General features: G+C 57.8%; 1 protein-coding gene across 4 annotated transcripts in view; it reads right to left on the reverse strand.

Moving 5' to 3' along the window:
* Positions 1–577: 577 nt before the first annotated feature.
* Positions 578–20,895, reverse strand: part of CDCA4 (cell division cycle associated 4) — a 29,951-nt gene continuing 9,633 nt past the window's right edge. Inside the window, exons 2-4 of one of the 4 annotated variants that reach the window (XM_058740489.1) lie at positions 18,318–18,454; positions 15,315–15,439; positions 578–3,005 (exon numbers count right to left, since the gene is read on the reverse strand). In XM_058740489.1, coding sequence (XP_058596472.1) covers positions 2,316–2,999 — 684 coding nt within the window. In that variant the 5' untranslated portion in view covers positions 3,000–3,005; positions 15,315–15,439; positions 18,318–18,454 and the 3' untranslated portion in view covers positions 578–2,315. Of the gene's footprint in view, positions 3,006–9,493; positions 9,709–10,612; positions 10,842–15,314; positions 15,440–18,317; positions 18,455–20,895 lie in introns of those variants that run through there. The other 3 variants (XM_058740488.1, XM_058740490.1, XM_058740491.1) reach the window with 3 other exon arrangements.

Here is a 20,895-nt window from a genome sequence, read left to right on the forward strand (position 1 = left end):
TGGGACAGTCTCTCATCTGCTGGGCTATGACCATCTCTCCTGGGCTCAGCTGGGACGGTCTCTCATTGGCTGGGCTGTTGCCAGGGGAGGAGGAAATCTCCCTTCCTCCTGCTGGGAGAGTACCACAGTATCCACGAGCAAGGCGCAATTCTTCCCATTGGGTCTGCAGTAGGCAAGGAACGGTGGGCGTGAGAACTCCCCCTGCTGGCCTCCTGACTCCATTCTAAACGAAGTTCCCTTACTAATTGTCACATTGCTTCAGGTTTATTGGTTATAAAACACATACACTCTATTTTCCACGAGGCAAAAGTACTTTCAAAATCGGAAGGCAACAGCAACCCGTGGGATGTCGCATCCCACCACTGGCTCCTCCAAGGGCGCTGCCCTTGCTCCTGCCGGGGGAACTGGGAGAGAGGAGGGGTGCCGAACCAGAAGCCCGTCTGCTCAGCAAGGTGGAAACGCTCCACCTCGTATTTAACACATATTTAACACAAGCGAAATAGATAATCCAGCCGAAAAAGATCCACTCAAGGATTATGCTGTGGCATAACGAAGCAGATAATAAAACACACTTCCATTTTGTTTGTTGGATAATTGTTTAATAAAGTGATGTATACACGACTGATACTAAAGAATGGTCCTACGCATGAGAGAAAACAAACCTTTTTGGCTAAGGGCTGGGTAAGGAAGAAAAAGCATGAGAAACAGCAACGGGGCAGGGGTGGGACGGGGTGAGCACAGTCTTACTTGTAAACTAGTGAAAACAATACAGAAGGTCTGGGCACTCCCCGTGGCCAGGGCAGGTTCAGGGGTGCACACACGGTACACCAGAGCCCACTTAAGTGGCACCGCCCCACCAACCCCACCATCAACTGCCCTCGGGACTGAGAAGCCACACTGGCAGGAGTCCAGACTTCCTTAGTTCTGGACTTAACCTGACGGTTCTGTCCCAGCACTAGTGTCACCTGGCACGCGGCAGACTCCGTGCACACCAGTGTGGCTAGTGTTGACCTTAAAATAAACGTCGGTTATTTTACCAGCAAACTAGGTTTATTCGGGAATAACAGAATTGTGACCTGGGAGAAACACGCTATGGGAGAACCACAGGCAAGCCCAAGCAACCAACGGGAGGAACGTCACTTACGGACAAAGGAGGGAGCCGGGAGGGCTGCTCTGAACCAAAGTCCACTGGAGAGAAGCGGGGTCCAGGGTGACGAGGGCTTCTCTCTGGCTGAGTGGTCGCGGGCCGTCGGCTTCTGGTGGGAGAGCAAATGTGCATCTTTTCCCGTGGGGGCTGGCACTGACTCCTTCCCGTTCAGGGGTCTCCTGTAGGGTCTGTGACCGGCAATTCTCGACGTCCGCAGGTGCGGCGCGGAAGCCCCCTTCTGGCCTCCTGACTCCCTTTGAGCGAGGTTCCCCTTGTTTAATGTTCACACCGTGGGGGGACTCGACAGCGGCGGGACACAGGGAAAGCCCAGTCGCGCTGGGAGCACCGCACGGGAGGGGCCGCGAGGGTCGGATCCTCTGAAGGCACCACCTGAGACCCCGCCCCTAGATCTCCGGTGGACAAGATGGGCCCTTCTCCAACACTTACATATAAATAGGCATAAATAAACCCCCCAGAATCCGCATGTGATTCTAACGAAGACACAGCCGGCGCAGCGGAGCCGGTAAGGACACTGGAGACTAAGAGGCACTGCTCCGCCCGACGAGGACGCGGAGAAGGTTCGCACCGACGTGAAGTGGAAATTCATGACACACGTGCGCTACACGGAGCTGCCCGAAGTTCCACCCGAAACAAAGTCCTTATCTAAACCTTAAACAATGAAATACGCCAACTGCAACTGTTCAGGTTATAAGTTCCTAATGTAGCAGCAGAAAATGTTTATAGGAAAAATATACTTTGAATAGCTGACAAAATCTAAAAAGATAAAAGTATAAAACGTTTAAAAAATAGATCTTAAGACAAAATATTGCCCCAAACATATAAAACTTAATTTAAAAAACGTCACCTATCTCAAATTACACCAGGCTGGACACCGAGCCCAGGACGGGCCCTGCACAGAGCTCTGGCGGGACGGAGGGCAGAGGGGCCGGGGCGCCGGCGGGCGTCAGGCCGGCTCGGATGGCTAGCCGGAAGGAAACCGCCCAGCCCGCTGGAGGAGGACAGAGGGCACAGGGCAACGGGATGCTGTTCTGGAACGTTCTCCCCGTCGCAGACACACCAGGGGCCGAGCCCGCAGACGCCCAGGCCACGCGCTGCGGAGGCCGCAGGGGCCCCTCCGCCACGAGTCCCGCCGGGGCCGGCTGCCCTCTCAGGTCTCCACCAGGATCTCCACCGCGTGCTCCAGCTCCCCCAGGTCCGACCTGCAGGTGGAACTGGGGGGCGCGGCGGCCGCGGGGGCGAAGGCCGGGAGCCCGGGGCCGGAGGGGGCGCCGCCCACCATGCCGGTCAGCACCGCGTCCAGGTCGTAGTAGGAGCTGTCCACGTCCGAAAACAGCTCTTCCACGGACCCGGGGGTTTTATTCTCCAGCGTTTCAAATATGTGATCCAGCGACTTCTGAAAGCCCCCTCTGCCCTCCCGGGAGCCGTCCAGTCCCCAGGGGCTGCTCTGCGGGCGCCTCGGGGCCTGTCCCGGGGCCGGGTCTGGCAGGGGGCCGTCTCCCTCGCCCTCCTGCTCCCGCCCCGAGCGGCACAGGATCTCCGTGGAGACGAGGCGGTCCAGGGGCGCCCGCCCTGCGGCCTGGGGCGCCACCACCCGCCAGGTCCCGTCCTGGGTCATCTCTTCCTGGATCTGCCGGACCGTGTTGGCTATGAGGACCGAGCGGCAGAGGTTGGGCTCGACCAGCATGTGGCACAGCTGGAGCTTGACGAGGGACATGTCCAAGAGCGACTGCCGCTGCAGGGTGTAGGAGGGCGCGGCCGGAACGCCCGCCACGCCCCCGTCGGCGTCCTCCGCGTCCTCGGCGCTCTTCCTCTTCAACCCTCGTGCGAACATCCTGCCCTGCGGAGAGCGAGGCGGGCCCCGATTAGCACGTTCCAGTCCCCCCCACACACCCCCCGCCCCGACTCAGTCTGCAGTCGTCAAAGGTGGGGGGTTCGGGCGGGGGCTGCCGCGGCCACCCCTTCCCCCCTCCGTGAGCGTCCTTAGGTACCTGCAGCACGGCCACGCCCGGCACCCTCTTTAAACAGCCAGAAGGTGCACCTCCAGATCATTTCTCCCCGAGGGCCTGTGTGTCTACAATTACTCCCAAATAAAAAGCCTAAAACACTAAGTAACCCTAGCTTATCGCCCCCCCCCGCCCAGACTACTTTTCCCAGAACAGCAAACAGGTCGGACTTACCCACAGTCTCTGAAACTCTCTACCATTTCCACCACAGCACCTGGCTCACACTGACTTGAATCAGCGGTTTGTAAACCAGTGAATTAAAGCGTTTACCACCAAAACACATGAAAGAGGTTTCACTCACTGCTGGTGGGACAGGATTCAAGGTTTTTGTTGTGGCGGCAAAATACAACTTGTACACAAGTTTTTTCTCTCATCGCTTTTGTAAAAGTCACTTACTTAGAATTGATGAGTACACTGAGAATCAATGTAAGATTAGGTCAAACTACAAGATAACCTGTGAGGGGGCGGAAGGGGGGGAGAATTAAGTGTCCAGGGTTCCTCTGTGGCAAACCACCGTATCTCTTCGGCTTTTTTTTTCTTCGAAAGAGAGGAGTGGGAGCAGGGGAGGGGGCGGGGGGGGGGGGGGAGCCAGAGAATCGCAAGCAGGCTCTGTGCTGTCAGCGCAGAGCGCGAAGTGGGGCTCGAACTCACAAACCGCGAGATCATGACCTGAGCCGAAATCAAGAGTCGGATGCTTAACCAAGCGAGCCAGCCAGGTGCCCCCCGCCCCCCACGTTTAACTTTTAGTTCTCTTTTCAACCAACTCTAAAATCCCAAACCTGGATGACAACCGATTTGACTCAGGGTCCAACAAAACTCACTCAAGTGGCCCGAGTTACCACCAGGACTCTGGGCTGCCTCTCCTGCTGGCCCTGCACGGCAAGGGTGAGCACCACCACGGGGGCAGCCGGGAGCAGAGACCCACAGCTGGCAGAGCTCAAGGCGCCACATCGAGCACCCGGCTCCCTGGGGGCCCACCTCCCTCTCCTCAGGGGTCCTCTGCAAGCCCGAGACGTGAGTTTGTGAGACGCGAGTTTGTGAGCTGTCGGTCCAGCAGGGGCCTCTCACGCCCAGGCTGGACTCGGGGCCAGCCTCGCCGGGACGGTCAACAGCGGCTGCAGACCGTGCTAGACACACATCACAGCAGGAACCGCCCAGAGAGAGCCCTTATTCATACCTGCTCTGAAAGACCGTATGTTGAGGACGGTCGCTAGATCCATCTAGGACCCCGACCCTTCCCTGTAGCAACCAGCTGAGAAAACAAAGACAAACTCACTAAAACGGAGAGGCTGGAAGGGGGAGCCAGGACCACTCACTGTCCGATCCCAGGAAGAATCACCAGTTATAGGCCCCGCAGGGAAATAAGCCCACTGCCTCCCCCACAAGGACCTGAGCACCCGTGCCACTCAGGCAATGAGAAAGTCACCACCCTGAACTCCCGCTTTTCTCCTTCTCCTTTCCTCCAAACTACCTCCTTACTCTCCTTTGTTGGATTTGCCTATGGCTTTGAAAAAGCTTGCTTGTCCTATTAACTTTAAAAATAAAACTTCCAGGACACCTGGGTGGCTCAACTAGTTAAGGGTCTCTCTTTTTTAAGGTTTACTTATTTTTGAGAGAGCGTGCGTGAGCGGGGGAGAGGCAAAGAGAGAGGGAGACACAGAATCCGAAGCAGGCTGCAGGCTCTGAGTCGTCAGCACAGAGCCTGACGCAAGGCTCAAACCCACCAACCGTGAGATCGTGACCAGAACCGAGGTCAGATGCCCAACCGACTAAGCCACCCAGGCGTCCCAAAGGTCTGACTCTTGATCTTGGCTCCGCTCGTGAGATCGAGCCCCCAAGTCAGGCTCTGTGCTGCGCATGTAGCCTAATAGTCCCTCTCTCTCTCTGCCCTTCTCTTGCTTGCACACGCTTTCTCAAAACAAAACAAAACAAACAAACAAAACAAAACAAAACCTGCCAGTTATTTCACCAGCAAAAGATGGGCGTATTTGGGAATAACAAAATTTCAGGTTTTTTTTTTTTTTTTTTTAATGGTGGGGGGAAGAGGCTAGGGAATGGGGCTATTGTAAAAAAAGTCTATTGGAATAAACTGGGAATTGGAAGTATAGAAGCCTCTCATTGGCTGAGCTGGGACCATCTCTCATTGGCTGAGCTGGGACGGCCTCTCATTGGCTGAGCTGGGACGGCCTCTCATTGGCTGGGCTGGGACGGCCTCTCATTAGCTGGGCTGCAACCATCTCTCATTGGCTGGGCAGCTGCTGGGGAAGGAGGAAACCTTCTTTTCTCCTGCTGGGACACTAACAGGTAGTACCGGTGTGCAAGGGGCATCTCTTCCTGTTGGGTCTGCAGTGGCAATGAGTGTGAGAGCTCCCCTGCCCACCCCCGGACGCCATTTGAAACGGCGTTTCCTTCTACGATTTTTCACACCTGGAACCGCTATTCTGTCATTCCCAAATACACCCATTTGTGCTGGTGAAATAACTGACTTATTTATAAGGCTAACGCAGCCCAGGAGGTCAGACTTCTATCTCCAGTGACAGGCCAGGAAGCCGATGACTTCTGTCACAGTCGCCCCAAGGAAAGGACTTCAATAACTGAGGGCTCCCCTAATACTTGCCCCACTTCCTCGAAACGCCAAACGTGCTCCCCATAAACCCACCAGGGCTCCTTGCTCCCCCAGCCTGCAGGCCCACCGGGCCCCAGAACCCTGTTCCAGGAGGCAGTGCTGCCACTCGGCCGTCTGTAGCCAAGTGCAGCTACCCGAGTAGCTGCAAGCCAGGCAGTGACCCACTCCCTGGCTGCAACTGCGTCCAGCTAACGGCGTTTGCTCTTCTCACATGGGTGCCTCCATTTGCCTCCGCAGCTCACTGTCGACAGCTGAGAAGAGTGTCAGAAAGTACAGGACAGGGGGCCTGGGCAGCTCAGTCAGTTAAGAGTCCGACTTTGGCTCAGGTCATGATCTCACCGTCTGTGGGTCAAGCCCCGCATCTGGCCGTGTGCTGGCAGCTCGGAGCCTGGAGCCTGCTTTGGATGCTGTGTCCCTCTCTCTGCCCCTCCCCTGCTCATGCTCTCTCTCAAAAATAAACAAACGTTTAAAAAAAAAAAAAAAGAAGAAAGTAGAAGACAAAAACCACCCCGGCCCCGCCCCTCTGAACCAGCTATCACGCAGGTTCTTAGCATCGTCCTAAGCACACTCTTCTCTGTGCATCTGAGAGCTCGTTGCGAGTTCTGCTTTCCTGCTGGTCACATTTTCCACGTCGTGTAAAGGTTCACCATCACCTCCGGCGGCCGTGCGTCGCTATGGAGAACAGAGCCTTGTTCCCTGACATTCACACTGCTCACAGTCCTCTCGGTCACAGTGATGCTGGGCTCTAACCCTGGATGTTGGTATTTGTAGCACTTGATTCCGGAGTTTCTACGAGGGCTTAAAAAGGTAGGGGCAGTTGTAAGGCTCACGATGGCCGATATCAAGCCGCTCTCTGGGAAGGCTGAGTCAGTTCACCCTCCACCAGGTTTTTCCATATGGTTCTTTCACAATCGCTGGAAGCTCCCCTTCACCTGGCCCATTATTCCAGCTCCTCCTCCGTGCCTCTGCCATTACCCTGTGTCACCACCCCAGACGTAAACATTATCTTCAGATTCAAAATAAGCAAGTCGAATGGGTAAACTGTGGGGTCTCTGACAACAGAACGCTCCCCAGCAACAAAATCCACACTCGTCTATGCAACAGCAAGGATGGGCCTCAAACGCTATGCCCAATCACAAAGCAAGACCAAAGAAACAGGTACCACACGACTCCATTCATATGAACTTCTGGAAAAGGGAAAGCTAACCTAAGGTGCAAACTAGCAGAGGGGCTGCCAGTGGAGGAGATGGGATCATCCAGAACCCTCCAGGACGACGGAAATGCACCCTATCCAGACAGGAGAATGGCATTCGTCAGATTCACTGAGCAGCGCAAGTAATAACTGTTCATTTCACTGTATTAAGCGATGGCTTGATAAAGAAAAACACGTAAACGAGTTGACGGGGGCAGGCGACGTTAATGTGAATCCAAACCATTTTAGACACTGCCTCCCGTGTATCCCTAAGTGCCTGGATCAGCATGCCAGGACCAGTATGTGCTCAGAGTCGCTCGAATTATTGGCTTCAAATGGGCCAAATGCTGAGCAACTGTTAGGTTTTGTTATACTCCGTACAAGAAAATGCTGGCAGACTTGCGACTTGAGAAGGACTTCGAGGACAGCACGTGCAATCGCAGGAGCCACCGGGCTGCCACCAGAGCCTGTGTCAGCGTGATGCGTCAGGCCGAGCCCAGAAGGTGGCCGGTGAGACTCACCCTCCTACATTTGTGTCCGGGACACAGCACACAATATGGTTCTGAAGGCAGTGGAGGTGAGCACACCGATCCCCCGGCTGGACGGGTCCGAGCCCAGCTTCTTGGGCAGCCCGTGACTATGGCCTGGGGCGCCTGACCCTTTGAACACAGGACACGAGACCCCAGACTCCCCAGGCTGTCCTAACTGCAGAGCCTACTCACCATTAAGTTCTGAACAAGAAAGTACAGTAAAACCTTGGACCGCGAGTAACTTGTTCTGCAAGACCAGTAAACATTTTGAATCAATTTTAACTTGACACACGAGCGGCGTCCTGCGATAGGAGCCGTACGTGCCGCCCGATGTCACATGATCACAACTAGCCAATAGTTCTCTCTCTCTCTCGCTCACTCACTCGCTGTGGGACTGTGGGTGATCATCTCCCATGCTCAGACGCTCGGTCTCAGGCCGCGGTGTTTGGAAGAAATCAGTGATCTTTCAGGACGTTGGAAGGTGCCCACAACTGGCACTTGTGTATTTTTGTCACTTCAAAGCGCCTCTGGACCGCCCTTTGCTTTTCCATCCAAGAGGGAGCTCGGGAATGCTTTGCTTCGTTCTAGGTCATCGGACAGGTTCCTTGTTGAAGTTGCGCGAAAGGAAAGATTCCATGGAGCCAACAGAGAGCGGTGATTCCGTCAGTGATAAAAGTCATCCTACGCGGCAACCCTCCTCTCTTGTGCCCCTCACACCAGCCAGGAGGGTTTTCAAAGGGCAGGTTAATTTAGCTTTGTAATCTGCATTTTATTATGTCGTATTACAGCACCGTAACCATTTTTATATGAATATATTTGGGTTGTACGACGAATCATCTGAGTTTCCGGTATTTCTTATGGGGAAATTCGCTTTGCGATGCAGGTGCTTTGGATAACAAGCATGTTTCCAGAACAAACCTCTGTATTACACACCTCCGTCCACTCCAGATAGCCAGAAGGTCTTGCTGAGTCACACCCCACCAACTCCTCAGGGTCGATGGTGTTTTGCTCAAACCCTCCTGAGCCATGGACAAGCAGGCCAGCAGTGTCAACCCCGTGGTCAAGGCACAGCAGCCTCCAGAACAAGGGGTGACCAACAGAAAAAATTGAAGAAGACAGACTGAGTGGTTCCATGTGGCAGGTGGAGCCAGGGAGGGGTGCTGTGTCTGCCCAATCAGGGCCCCCTCCCCAAGGCAAAGGGGAGCCTGGCCTGGTGGACCCCTCACCCTTCCTGCCCACTGGCCTCTCCTGCAGCTGCTCTCACAACGTGTGGCCAGCAATCTCGAGGCCGGTGGAAAATGCAGATCCCCAGACTCCGAGCAGAAGAGCTGGGGCAGCAGGGGACAGACTCCGCTCAGACCTGACCCTTCACCACGACCTTCAGCCCATGGCACTCAGGTTTTTCAGGCAGACCAACATGGACTCTCAGTTTCTGGCACACGATCAGACCGTCTTTGAAATACCTCACCAGAGGAAAATGGGACGACAGAGCAAGCGTGGCAAAGTCTTGAGAAGCGCTGCTTGGGAGTCCAGCTGTGGGTTCATCACCGTCTGAGACTTTCCTTCAGCAATTACTAGCAAGTGAATTTCGGGGACTTTTGCGACTTGGAATGATACACAGATTCCCTCTACATGGAATATGTCCCATTAGCAAGCTGAAAAAAAACTTCCCAGCCCTCTTCCCAGGATAAAACCTGCCATTCTACTTAGAAAAAAGTCATAACTGACTTTCTATTCTGAACTTCAACTTCAATTGTAAAACGTGCCAAAACTTGAAAATAAAGAGTAGTTATATACAGGAAGTTTATAAGACATCAAACTTAATTTTGTAAACAGGCAATTTCTTTCTTGTTTTAAAACAACAGTTAGCTCGGTCCTGCTGTCCTGTGCATGCGACATAAAGGCCACCAGAGGAGGAAACAGTTGGGAAACCCTGGATTTGGACCAGCTCATCTCCTGGCAAACTGTGGTTACCTGGTAAGCTCTTTTCCTGGCGATCCTATTTTGCAGACAACAGGCTTTCAGGGAGGTGGACTCAAGCTTGCCTCTGACTAGTGGAAGAGTTTCTGATCCCTTTCCTAGTCCCAGCACCACCAGCTCCCACACACCTGAGTGCCACCGCAGGCAGCCACAAGGAGCCGACTGAAAAGTTTCCCAACCGGGGTCTGGGAACCCTCCTCTTCCCACATCCCACCCCGCCCTTCCCCGATGCCCGCCTCCACTGCCCACGCAGCTAGAGCTGAACAGCACAGGGGGCAGGCGCCATCAGCACCCTGAAACTGCCCTGCCAGTTTAAAGAGAAGCTGGGTCTGCTACAGAACGGGGGACAGAAGCCATTGCGAAATATCCCCAACGTTCCTTTTTCAAGCAAGTCAAACCCAGAAACAAAGGAAAAGAAGTGAAAGTGGACCCTCCCGGGCTGCGGCGGACCTCGCTACCCTCCAGGGCTCCAGAGCGTGGTGCCCCGGGCTGGGCCATTCTGGAAGGGCATCAGATTACTAGCGGAACCCGTGCTGCCCAGAGGACTTGGGATGAGGCACCAGCACTGCGCGGCCAGCCACCCACTCACTCCGTGAGGAAGGCGGGCTAGGAGGAAACCCAGGAGCGCGGGCATCCCGCACCACCGGGGAAGGGGCGAAAGATGAGCACGGACGAGGGCGAGGAGGGGAGCGCGGGGACTCTGATCAGGGCTGGAAACTCAAGTCGGCCGGGCTCCCCGAGCGGACCCTTCCCAAGTCCAAGGCAGGAAGGCAGTGGGGGCTGCCCTCGGAGGCCGCACCGCCCCAGCGGCCCCGCCGACCCCGCTTCGCGCTTCCCCTCTTAAAAAGCCCGCAGCGTGATGAGAGCCGGGAGGGGGGGGGGCGCAGGCAGTACTTTCGGACGCCAGTAGCGCAGGGCAGCCGGCACGAGGGGGGATTCCCAGGTGGCGGACGGCCCTCCGGGCGGACGGGCGGGGGGAGCCGGCGGCCCGCGTCGCGCCCCCTCCCCGCCCCCGCGACCCCGGCCTCCCCCCGGGGGCCCGCAGCCCCCACCCCGGGCGCCCAGGCCCGCCCGCCGCCGCACAAAGCCCGCCGCCCGCGCCGAGACGCTCACCTGGCCGCCGCCTTCCGCGCCCGCGCCCGCCGCAGAGGGAGGGGCGGGGCCGGCGGGGCGGGGCCGGGCGGGGCCTCTCCGCGCCCACAAAGGGTCGCCATGGCGCCGGCCGCCCCGCCCGCCGATTGGCCGAGTGCGGGGGCGGGGCCTCCTGTTCAAACCGCGGGCGGGGCCCGGCGCGCGAGTTCCCGCGCGGTCGCGTTGGCCGTTGGGGGCCCGCGTCCTGGCCGCCCCGCCCCCGTCCGCTCCCAGGTCTCCGCGCGCGGCCCCAGCGCGCCGGCGCAGGGCCTTCGGGGCGGGGCGTGGCGGGAGAAGACTGGGACTGGAGGGGAGGGGGAGGGGACTCGGCGCAGTGGGCCTGAGCGGGGGGGGGGGGGGGGGGGGGGGGGGGGGGACGGGAGGGTTGGGTGGGAGGAGTCAGAGCCGTGGGCTGGAAGGGGGGGGAGGAGAGGGTGGGGGGAGTCAGAGCTGTGGGCTGGAGGGGGGCGATGGGAGGGGAAGGAGGGGAAGCTGGGGGGAGTCAGAGCTGTGGGAGGAGGGGGGAGCAGCAAGGGGCAGCAGCTCCCCTCCCCCCCCCCCGCCCCCCCCCCCCCCCCCCCGCCCCCAGCCCAGGTCACTGTAGGAACTTCCCCGGTTTCACGTAAGAAGTGAAACCATGAAAGTCCAAAGCAGGGGAGGTTTTTAAAAAATTTTCTCAGGGGAAAAGGTAAATAGAGGAGCAAATCCTGACTGTTAATTCAACCAACATTGCTCTTGTGCAGGCCAGGGCTGCAGTTACAGGGAGTAAAAGCCCTTCTGGGTCTGCTGTGTCACGTGATGGGGGGGTGGCTGTGAGTGTGGTGCCCCTCATGCTGTCAGGAAAAGCCAAGGTGAGGTGGGCACCCTAGGCACACGGGCCTCTGGGAAAAAGGGGGCATGGAAGAGGGAGAGAATTCCGGGCTGGAGAGGAAGGGAGTTTAAGGGAGGGGGTGAGCTGGAGATCACTGGAGGGTTGTGCAGAAGAGGGGCAGGTTCTGAGGGGGGCCGGGAGAGCGTCGCTGTGGAGAACACATGTGGGAGGGGGAGAGGGGAGATGTAGGGAGGCCACTTAGGGTACGGCAGCCCTGGGCTGGGGGGACTATGGGCTGTGACCAGTGTGACCGCACAAATTTAAAATGTCCGTTTGTGAAACAGTGGAAAAGCTGGGGGGAGATTTTGCTCCCAGCCATATGCCACATGCCCCTTACCACACGTGAAAGCAAGGTGGACGAACCAATAGAAAGTGGGCACAGTTCAGTGCCTAACTGGTGGAGAGGCCGGTGCCGGGCCTCAGAATACGAGCCGAGCATATTCGACCACCCTAGATGCCGTTCGTGCTATCAGATGGGCAAAAATCAAACATCTCTGGAATAAGGGTATCCAGAGCCACCACTCTTTCTCACCCAGCATGTTCAGCATTAAACGAAAACAGGCAGAGCCAGACACAAAACCAAAAAATGAGGGAAAAACAAGGGGAAAAAAAAACCAAACCGCCCACATAATACTAACAGACTCATGGGTGATCCTGATACTGGAATTATCAGAGGTTGAAAAACAGCACTCATTTTCTCCATGAGAACTAATGACAAGGAGACCTAGGATGTATTAAGAGGACCCCAATGGAAGACGTAGCAGCAATCTTACACGAAGCGTTCTGGAGAATAAGGAAGGAAGTCTTCCCACCGAGAGGGCCGACATCGCCCCGATGCTAAAGCTTGAAAGGGCGGGGGTGGCAAGAGGGAGGAAGCACAGGCCGAGCCCTCCTCGTCAACTTCCAACCAAAATGTCGGCAACTCCAGCCCCGTGAGAAGACGACCATCACGGCCACGTTAGGGTCATTCCGGTGGACAGAAGGTTAACGTTCCAAACCAACCAAAACAATTCCTGACGTTAATAAAACGCAGGAAGAAAAATAGCTGAAAATCTCCATAGGTGGAGAAGAATCACCTGATGGCATGAGCCCACATCTGTGATAAGACACGTAGCAAACTAAATATACAAATGCAAGGTTAGGAGCAGTGCACAAGGCCACCCCTCACTTCCGACATGCACTGCAAGTTGGGGGCCGCCAGGACCACCCTGAGTTCCATAATTCAGTACAAAGACTCACCGAACTGGTTGAAAGCTTACAGTCGTGGTCTATTACTGAAAGTGTGCCCATTAAACTCCTGCACGGGAAGAAGTTCATGGGGCAGGGACCAGGAGGGCCCCACGCCTGGGGCTTCCACACCAAGTGACCCGAGGCCCCCTCCCTGTATTCTGCTCTGCGGTGTGGTCCCTGCACCCCCCTCCAACACTCGCCACCGCAGGCAGGACAGCCCAGGGGTTTCGGGATCACCTCCCAGGACCCGGGGCAAAGAACAGACCCCTCCTTGGGCAAGGCCCATATTTCTGCTACACAACAAGGGGGCTCACTCCATTGAAGTGAAGTGCATTTACAAGAACCTACGGGCAGTGCCACGGTGACTAGTCAAACAGTAAAAGCTTCCTCCTGGGATCAGGAGTTAGGGGCGGATTTCTGCTCCCACACTTATACCGGACATTGTGCGGGGGGAGGGGGGCTGGGGGTGGCAAATAGGCGAGGAAAAGGATTTGCAAAGAACTGAAGTCATTATTCCCAGACGATCGGTTTTCAAATGTAGAAAATCCACAGAACCTCATCTTAGCCTGGAGCGCTGCCGAAACCAGAGACCCCAGACTGGGGACTGAGACCCTCGTGATTTGTGTTCTCACAGTTCTGGAGTTTGGAAGGCCAAGGGGAGCGTTCGGCCATCCTGGTTTGGTTTCTGGTGTCCACAACGGGACAGGAGTGCCCGGAAGGGGACAGGAAGGAAGAGGGGGAGAGCTTTCCCTGTGCTGAAGCCAGCAGCCCTGCCTTCCCAGCTCTTTTAACCTTAATTACCTCCTAAAAGCCCTGCCTCCAAAGACCATCACACTGGGGGCCAGGACTTGGACAGAGGAATTTGAGGGAGACACAATTCCGTTCATAGCAAATCGCCAGGTGAATGGATCAAATGAATAAAGATTTAAGCATGACCATCAGATAATCATATTTATATATGCAAGTAACAGGCCACTATAACATTCTTTAGGGGCGCCTGGGTAGCTCAGTCAGTTGAGCGTCGGACTCGATTTCGGCTCAGGTCATGATCCCAGGGTGGTGGGATCGAGACCCGTATTGGGCTCCGTGCTGAGTGTGGAGTCTTTAATGTTTTAATGATACCGTTGCAAAGCACCAAAAACATCGGCACCTGATAAATCTAACTACAGATGTGTAAGAACCGCCCCTGGAAAGCGCAAAGCCCTGCTGGGAGGTCAGTGGCTGTTTAAGTTGGGGAATGTGGTGGGGCCCCCGCTGGAAACTCACCTTCGTAAAGATACCGGTTCTCTCAAACCTACCTTCAGTTCAGTGCCCTCCGAATCCCAGCCCTCACTTGGTTTCGTGGACACTGACAAGTTGATTCTAAAATCTGTATGGAAAGGCAAAGGGCCAGGGACAGCCAGGAGGTCGTGGAGAAGGGCGGCCACACTGTGAGCTGGGACGACTGCTCCGGAGAACCGTGGGACAGACACCTGTTCACAAAAACACTTGTACCCGAATGCCCATAGAAGGGACTCTCCATTACAGCCCCAAAGGGAAAACAACCCAAGCGCCCCCAGCAGGAGAATGGGCATGAGGGGTGGGGCCTGCACCACCAGGCCACACCGCCAGCTAAGCCGTCACTGCCCAGGGCATCGTGGATGGATCTCAGCACAGAACATTGAGAGAAAGAAGCCAGACTGCAGAGCGCACGCCCATTCCACAGATGGAAAGTTCAGATCAAGTGGAGCTATTCTGAGGAAGGGGACAGTGGGCTTGGGGGAGGCCCCGGGGAGATTTCTGGGACCCCGAGACTGCCCATACTTGGTCTGAGTGAAGGTGGCTAACGTATGTTTGATACGGTCCCGTTGGGGACATTCTCTACTCGTGCTCCAATAAGTAAGCCGATTAAGACGTCTAGGGCAGGGTCCACAGAGGCGGGCCCCAGCGGCCAACCCAGGCGATGCACTGGCCACGGGCCCAGGTCGGCTTCGAGCCTCATGTCTGCCTTTAATCCTGGGGACTCCTTACCACATGTGTGTCTGAGCCGGTCAAAGAATCCAGTCTCTTCTGTACTAAAGAGAACCGTGCATGTGGCTCTCCGGCCTCTTGCAGAGCCCCCTCTACAGAGCCAGCCCTGCATGTGCCCGGGCTACGTCCAGGCAGAAAGAGGGGAGCCACAGCCCCTGACTGTCCCCTCGCACTCTGGGACACCTGGGCTCGCCTGGGACCACGCTCTGGGGGGGTCCACTTGTCGGCTCCTGTCTGGCAGGTAGATAGAGGTGGGGTGGGGGTGTGATGGGCCCGGGCATAGTGTGGGGGTGGGGGGTGGGGGTGACGGGCCCGGGCACAGAGGGGACTCCGAGGCTGTGAGCCGTGTGGCCCTGCCCCAGAAATGCTCCAGGCCCACCCGCTGGTGTGGACCCTCGCTGGACCCCAACCCTGACCCCCCACCCCCTTTCCCAGAATCTCTTGTCTGCTGCTGGAGGGGGTGGGGACTGGGCAGGGGACACAAATGCTGCCAGCTAAAGTAGGTCAGGGGGTTTACCTCACCAGTCCGGCCTCATCGCCCAGCCCTCTGGACATGGCCACGCTTACACTTACACTTTGAGGGGTCAGCTTCACGTCGACATCGGGAACATTGCTGCCGGCATCAGTGTGTCACTTGTGAACCTTTCCTACGAGATGTCCTCAGGTGGGCAGAATCCTGGAAGTTTCCTTGTTGTACTCTGTTGTTTACGAAAATTAGAACAAAGAAAAAGGATGACATTAAGAAATGCTTTCCTTTATGTCGTTTAGTTTTGTGCTGCTCAGAGCCGCCCTCATCACAGACGGGCTGGATGTGCCGCAGGGACAGAAATCCGCCCAACTCTCTGGGGCTGCACGGGAAGGGGGGTCGGGTGAGCCGGGCCCGGGAGCCCAGGTGGACAGGAAGCGCGTCTGCCTTCGGCCCCTCGTCTCCTCCCCGCACGCCCAGCCCCGGCCAGCGCCACTCCTCTGCCTGGGTCTCTGGCCGGGGACCGTGCTGTTCTCTGCCCGTGCAGACCCCACCCCCAGCTCCCCAGCCTCTGTGTTCCCGACCAGGCGAACAGCCCAGACCCCCTCGGTGCCCAGGGAGACAGTCGGCGGGGGCCGGGCATCTCCCTTGGGGCCACCGGCACCAGCCGAGCAGGGGAACCCTCCCCTCTGTGTGGGCCCAGGCCTCAGGGGCAGGCAGAGGGTCATGGACCGGCACCCTGAAAATGCCCCTGGCAGCCCATCCCCCCAGCATAACCTTGGGGTGCACACAGACCACACGGTGCCTGAACTCACAGATGCCACCAGACCCTCGGGGTCCCCTCTGCCCACCCGCTCCCCCCCCCCACACACCTCTGAGGCTTGTCTCTCCACGCATGACCTCCAAGGGTGAGCCCTGTAGGTGGGCATCCTCGGAGGGCTGGGACTTGATTTTGTTGAAGGGGCCCTCGGTCTCCTTACAGGGGTAACTGCTAGCTATGCCCACGTGCCCCCATCACCATCCGTGTCAGCCACTGGGTGGCCCCATCTCGGGGACCCCTAGAGGCCTGTTGGCCCACCTGCCTGCTTTTCCTCTGGGCCTCCCTGGGCCCCCCCTGCAGAACCCCATCTCTGGTTCCTCCTCTTCTCCCCCCTCCAGATGTTGCAGTGTCCCAGGGCCCAGTCCTCAAACCACTTCTGTCTACACCCTACACATCTGAAATGGAAGTCTGCCTCCCCCACCCAAAGCATCCTGTTCCCTTTACTGGTTCAATCAGCTGCTCACCACTCCGCCAAAGACCTTGGGGTCCTCCCGACGCCTCTCTTTTGCTCATCTCTGCCTCCAATCTGCAGCCCTCGGTCTGCCCACGGCCTCCGCCTGGCTCGGACCTGTGCCAGGACCCTCCAACCACCCTGGAGAGCCCACTCCCACAAATCAGCCGTGTCTTCGCACTCTGCCCCCTTTTTCCTCCTTCCCTTTCCCGCCGTGGGGACCAGCCTTTGGCTGTTGGGGACCGCACAGGAGAATCCCCGAACGAATGGAGAAGGGTGCCAATGCAGCTCAGCCCAGCGCTGGGGTGTCGGGAAGGTGGAGCGAGCAGAGGACACTCAGCTTAACATACGGGTCTGCACGCGGGTTTGTGGACACACGCACAGATCTTCCCGCTCTGGAAACGGTGCCGCCTGGTGACAGCAGGCGTCCCTGGGCCCGGCTCTCACTCGCACTGTTCTCCGCTGAGAGGAGCTGGGGCCCCTCCGGGAAAAGGCTGAGCTGAGTGAGCTCGGCATCTTGTACCAGAAGGTAAGGAGGTGCCTAAACAAAACGACGTGTCCACAGGACACAGGATCCCACTGAAAGTTGCGGACGGTAGGCCCTCGAGTAGGACAGCAGCCCAGAATCCGTGCTGACATCAGTCCAGATGTAAGAAGGTACACCCCCAAGAGGGAAGGGAACCCCGGCCTCGTCAAAGAAATCACAAACGCTGTCCCTATGAACTGCTTCGTAACTACTTCCTAATTAGTGAGTGCAAGGTGCTCAGCAGTTATCTTCACAGGGAGGGGTCTTGGCAGGTGTTATCTCACCCAAGTGGCGAGACCTCACGCGAGCGGTGCTGGCTGGATGGGCACTCAGGGCCTCCGGCAGGCGGGACGTGAGGAGAAGGACACGGCCTCGCCTCCCAGGGGGCCCCACAGAAATACAGAAAGCACAGGACACAGACACGGCTAAGGAAGGGGGCATTCTGCAGAGACACGTGCAGCGTGTCAAGATGGTGGGCATGTTAGATCAGCGGTGGTTTCCCGATTTTTCAGACCGCACTACGCTTATGCAGGAGAGACTCCTTATTCTCAGACGGTGCAGAAATAAATAGTTATATGGAAGGAGAGAGTGACTAATCAGGAAAATGCCATAAAATGTTGACAGTTGGGGAATCTAGGCAAAGAGAGAGAACATCCAGAATTTCTTAGTACTAAGTGTACCACTTTTCTGCAGATTGGAAGCTATTTCAAAATGGAGAATCGGATAAAAGCAAAAACAATCCCGCGTAGTTTCCACGGGTGCCTATGTGGCCAAGTCAATGTTTAGGAATAGTCTGGAGGAGTCTGCAAAGGTGCCCGTGACGATCTCAAGGGAGGAGAACAGGATTGGAGGTGGGGGGGCGGACGAGCGTCAGCAGGGCCCGTGACACCCCAGCTGCCTGCACGGAGGTATCACAGGCAACTCGTAAGAGCAAACGTGGGTGTGAGAGTACAGGAAAGAAAATAGCATCCCTGTGAAATCGCAGAGAAGCCGAGGCGGGTGCCAGTGTGAGAGAGCGGAAGGAGAGGAGGTTTGGGGGGGGGGGGCTGCCATGCCCTCTGAGGGGGGCGGGCCCCGGGCACAGAGCAGGGGGGTATTGCAGGACGACGTCACTGGCCCTGACGCGGCCAAGGAGTGGGATGGCAGGTGCGGGACACGGAGGCCCTCCCCTTGGTACGGGCTTTCTGGTTCCGTGTCTTTGCCCACAGTCAGAGAGTGACTGCAGCAGCTCCAGACCTCGCACCTGGCCTCGAAGCGGGTCCAGGGAAAGAGAGAGCCTTTCCTCCAGGAGGCAAACTGAGTTCCAGGCCCACCTCTCACTGGTCGAAATTGGATATGCGCCGTTCCGATGGCATCGGGCTGAGACTCAAAGGCTCTCTAGGTGTGGACATGAGCCAGGGACTCCCAGATGCAAACGCTCTGACTCAGGAGCCATGGGGCTGGGTCCCTTCTGTATTTAAAAAAATTTTTTTTCTTAATCTTTATTTATTTTTGAGAGAGAGACAGAGTGCAAGTGGGGTGAAACAGAGAGAGAGGGAGACACAGAGTCCGAAGCAGGGTCCAGACTCTGAGCTGTCAGCACGGAGCCCGACACGGGGCTCGAACTCATGAACTGCAGGATCATGACCTGAGCCGAAGTCAGATGCTCAACTGACTGAGCTACCCAGGTGCCCTTGGGTCCCTTCTGTGTTTAACAGGGCCCCTCAGTGATTTGGATGTAGGCTGACATTTAAGAAATCAGAGCCCACCCTGGGCCCAAACCCAGGGGCAAAAGGACAGGCTGGGCAGGGCTGCTCACCCCCAGGCTGGTCAGGAATGATCATGATGCAGGAAGGGGACTGTCTCCTGAGCAGCACGGACAACAGGTGCCCTGCTGACCTCCCACCTGACGGCTCGGGGCTGAGGCTGCTGGGAGGCAGATCCTGAGCTGCCAGGCCCCCTCTGCCGCCCTGTTGCCTCAAACGACACCGGACTGGGCTGGGCTGGGGGGGGGGGGGGTGCATCTGGGTTTCTCCCTGCCACGGGAGCCGAGGATCTCAGCCTCCCCCTGCCCCCTCTGAGCCATGGTGGCCCCAGACTGTCCCTTCAGGGGCTTTGGGGCCACAGTCTGATGCATCTTTGTTTTTTTAAACTGCTTCATTGAGACATAATCACATACCGTACAGCATACCTCTCTGAGGGTACGAGTCAGTGGTTCTGCCACAGTCACAGGTATGTGCAACCAGCCCCCCAGGAAGAAGCCTGTCCCCTTTAGCTGTACCCCCTACCACCCCTCCCAACTCTGAACCTGCTCTGTCCTCACAGATTTTCCCATTCTGCACATTTCAGAGAAGTGGAATCCTACTCCACGTGGCCTTTCGTGTCTGCTTCTGTCTCTCCGTGCTGTTCTTGAGGTCCGTCCGTGGCCCAGCTGCCCTCCGGGTCGGTCTGTGGCCCAGCTGCCGTCGGGGTCCGTCCAAGGCCGAGCTGCCCTCTGGTCCGTCCGCGGTGCATGCAGCGTGTCAGTATTTCACTCTTCTGGGCTCAGCCACGTCCCACCGGGGGATACACCGCATTTTGCTGGCCTGTTTCCACCCTCCGGCCATCGCGGGTGTGCCCCGTGGACCTCCGGGTGCGCGTCCCCGTGTGGACGGTGCCGTCAGCCTCGGGAGGCCCCAGGCGTGGTTCTGCCCGGCAGGGGGCGACGCCTGAGTAGCCGTTTGGGGGGCCGCCAGGCTGTTTCCGGGAGCAGCCGCCCCCTCTCCGTCCTGCCGGCCGTGTGCCAGGGCTGTGACCTCTGCGCGTGTGCACCAACACTCGTTACCGTGTGCCTCCGTGGTCCCGGTGGAGTCTGCGGAGGGGGCGCAGGGCGGGCGGCGGTGCCTCCCGGGGGGACTTGCTGCCGCCGCCCGCTGCCCTGGCGCCCAGTCTCTGCCCCGCTGGCCTCCGCCCCCTCCCGGATCCGCGAGGGCGCCCCTCCCGGAGCCCAGTCCTGAGCCCCACCCCTGCCCCTGGCTTGGGGACTGATGGCACTGTCAGTGATGGCGTGGCTGTCGTTCGTCGCCAGGGCTCAAGGCCACTGGTCGTTTCTCCCCTTAGACTCAGCTCTGCGCGCAGGAGGCTTTCGGGGTCAGCAACCCCCCTCCGCCCAGGCGGCTGGGCTCCGCCGGCCCCGACCGTGGCCTCCTGCGCCTTCCTCCCTTAGAACAAGAGCGGGGCCAACGGGGCCGTGCTGCCCCCTGGTGCCCGCACGCGGCACCTGCAGGGGCCGCCGCGAACTTGGCACCTCCCAGGACCCCAAGAACAGTGTCTAACCTACTTAGAGCATACACCCTGTGTCGGGTCAGCTTAAGCCAGGGACATACATGATCTCAGTTAATGTCCCCGGCGGCCCTGCAGGCATTTCCCCAAACAGTGAAGACACAGGGTGGAGTGACCTGGCCAAAGCGAGCTGTCCTCAGGAGCCCGTGTCCCACGGCCAGCCCCGCCTACTCCCTGTGCACCACTCAGGAGAGCCTGCACACACCCCTCCCAGGGGCAAGAGGCTTCGGGGTCGGGGACATGCCACCCCTTCTAGATCGACTGAGGACCGAGGGGCCTGGAACTCCCGGCTGCGCCCTTCCGGCCTCTCTTGCAGGGTCCACCCAGGGTGTGCACCTGTGGACCAGAGCCACCAGCAGTGCCCAGAGGGTGGGGTGGGCTGAGGAGGGGCCCCACCTGCACCTGACGTGCTGGTGTATTTGTCAGGGCAGGAACAGAGGGTGCCCGGTAGGTTGGTCCTATGTGAGGGTTCTGTGTGGGCTCCCCAGCTGGCACGGAGCTCGCCCACACACGTGGCTATCTGGCCCCCGTTGTCCCTCGAGGAACAAGAGGGGACTACTCAGGCACAGGCCGTGTCCAGGGAGCTGGGAA

The sequence above is a fragment of the Neofelis nebulosa genome, chromosome 7, assembly GCF_028018385.1.
Source record: "Neofelis nebulosa isolate mNeoNeb1 chromosome 7, mNeoNeb1.pri, whole genome shotgun sequence".
Classification (NCBI taxonomy): domain Eukaryota; kingdom Metazoa; phylum Chordata; class Mammalia; order Carnivora; family Felidae; genus Neofelis; species Neofelis nebulosa.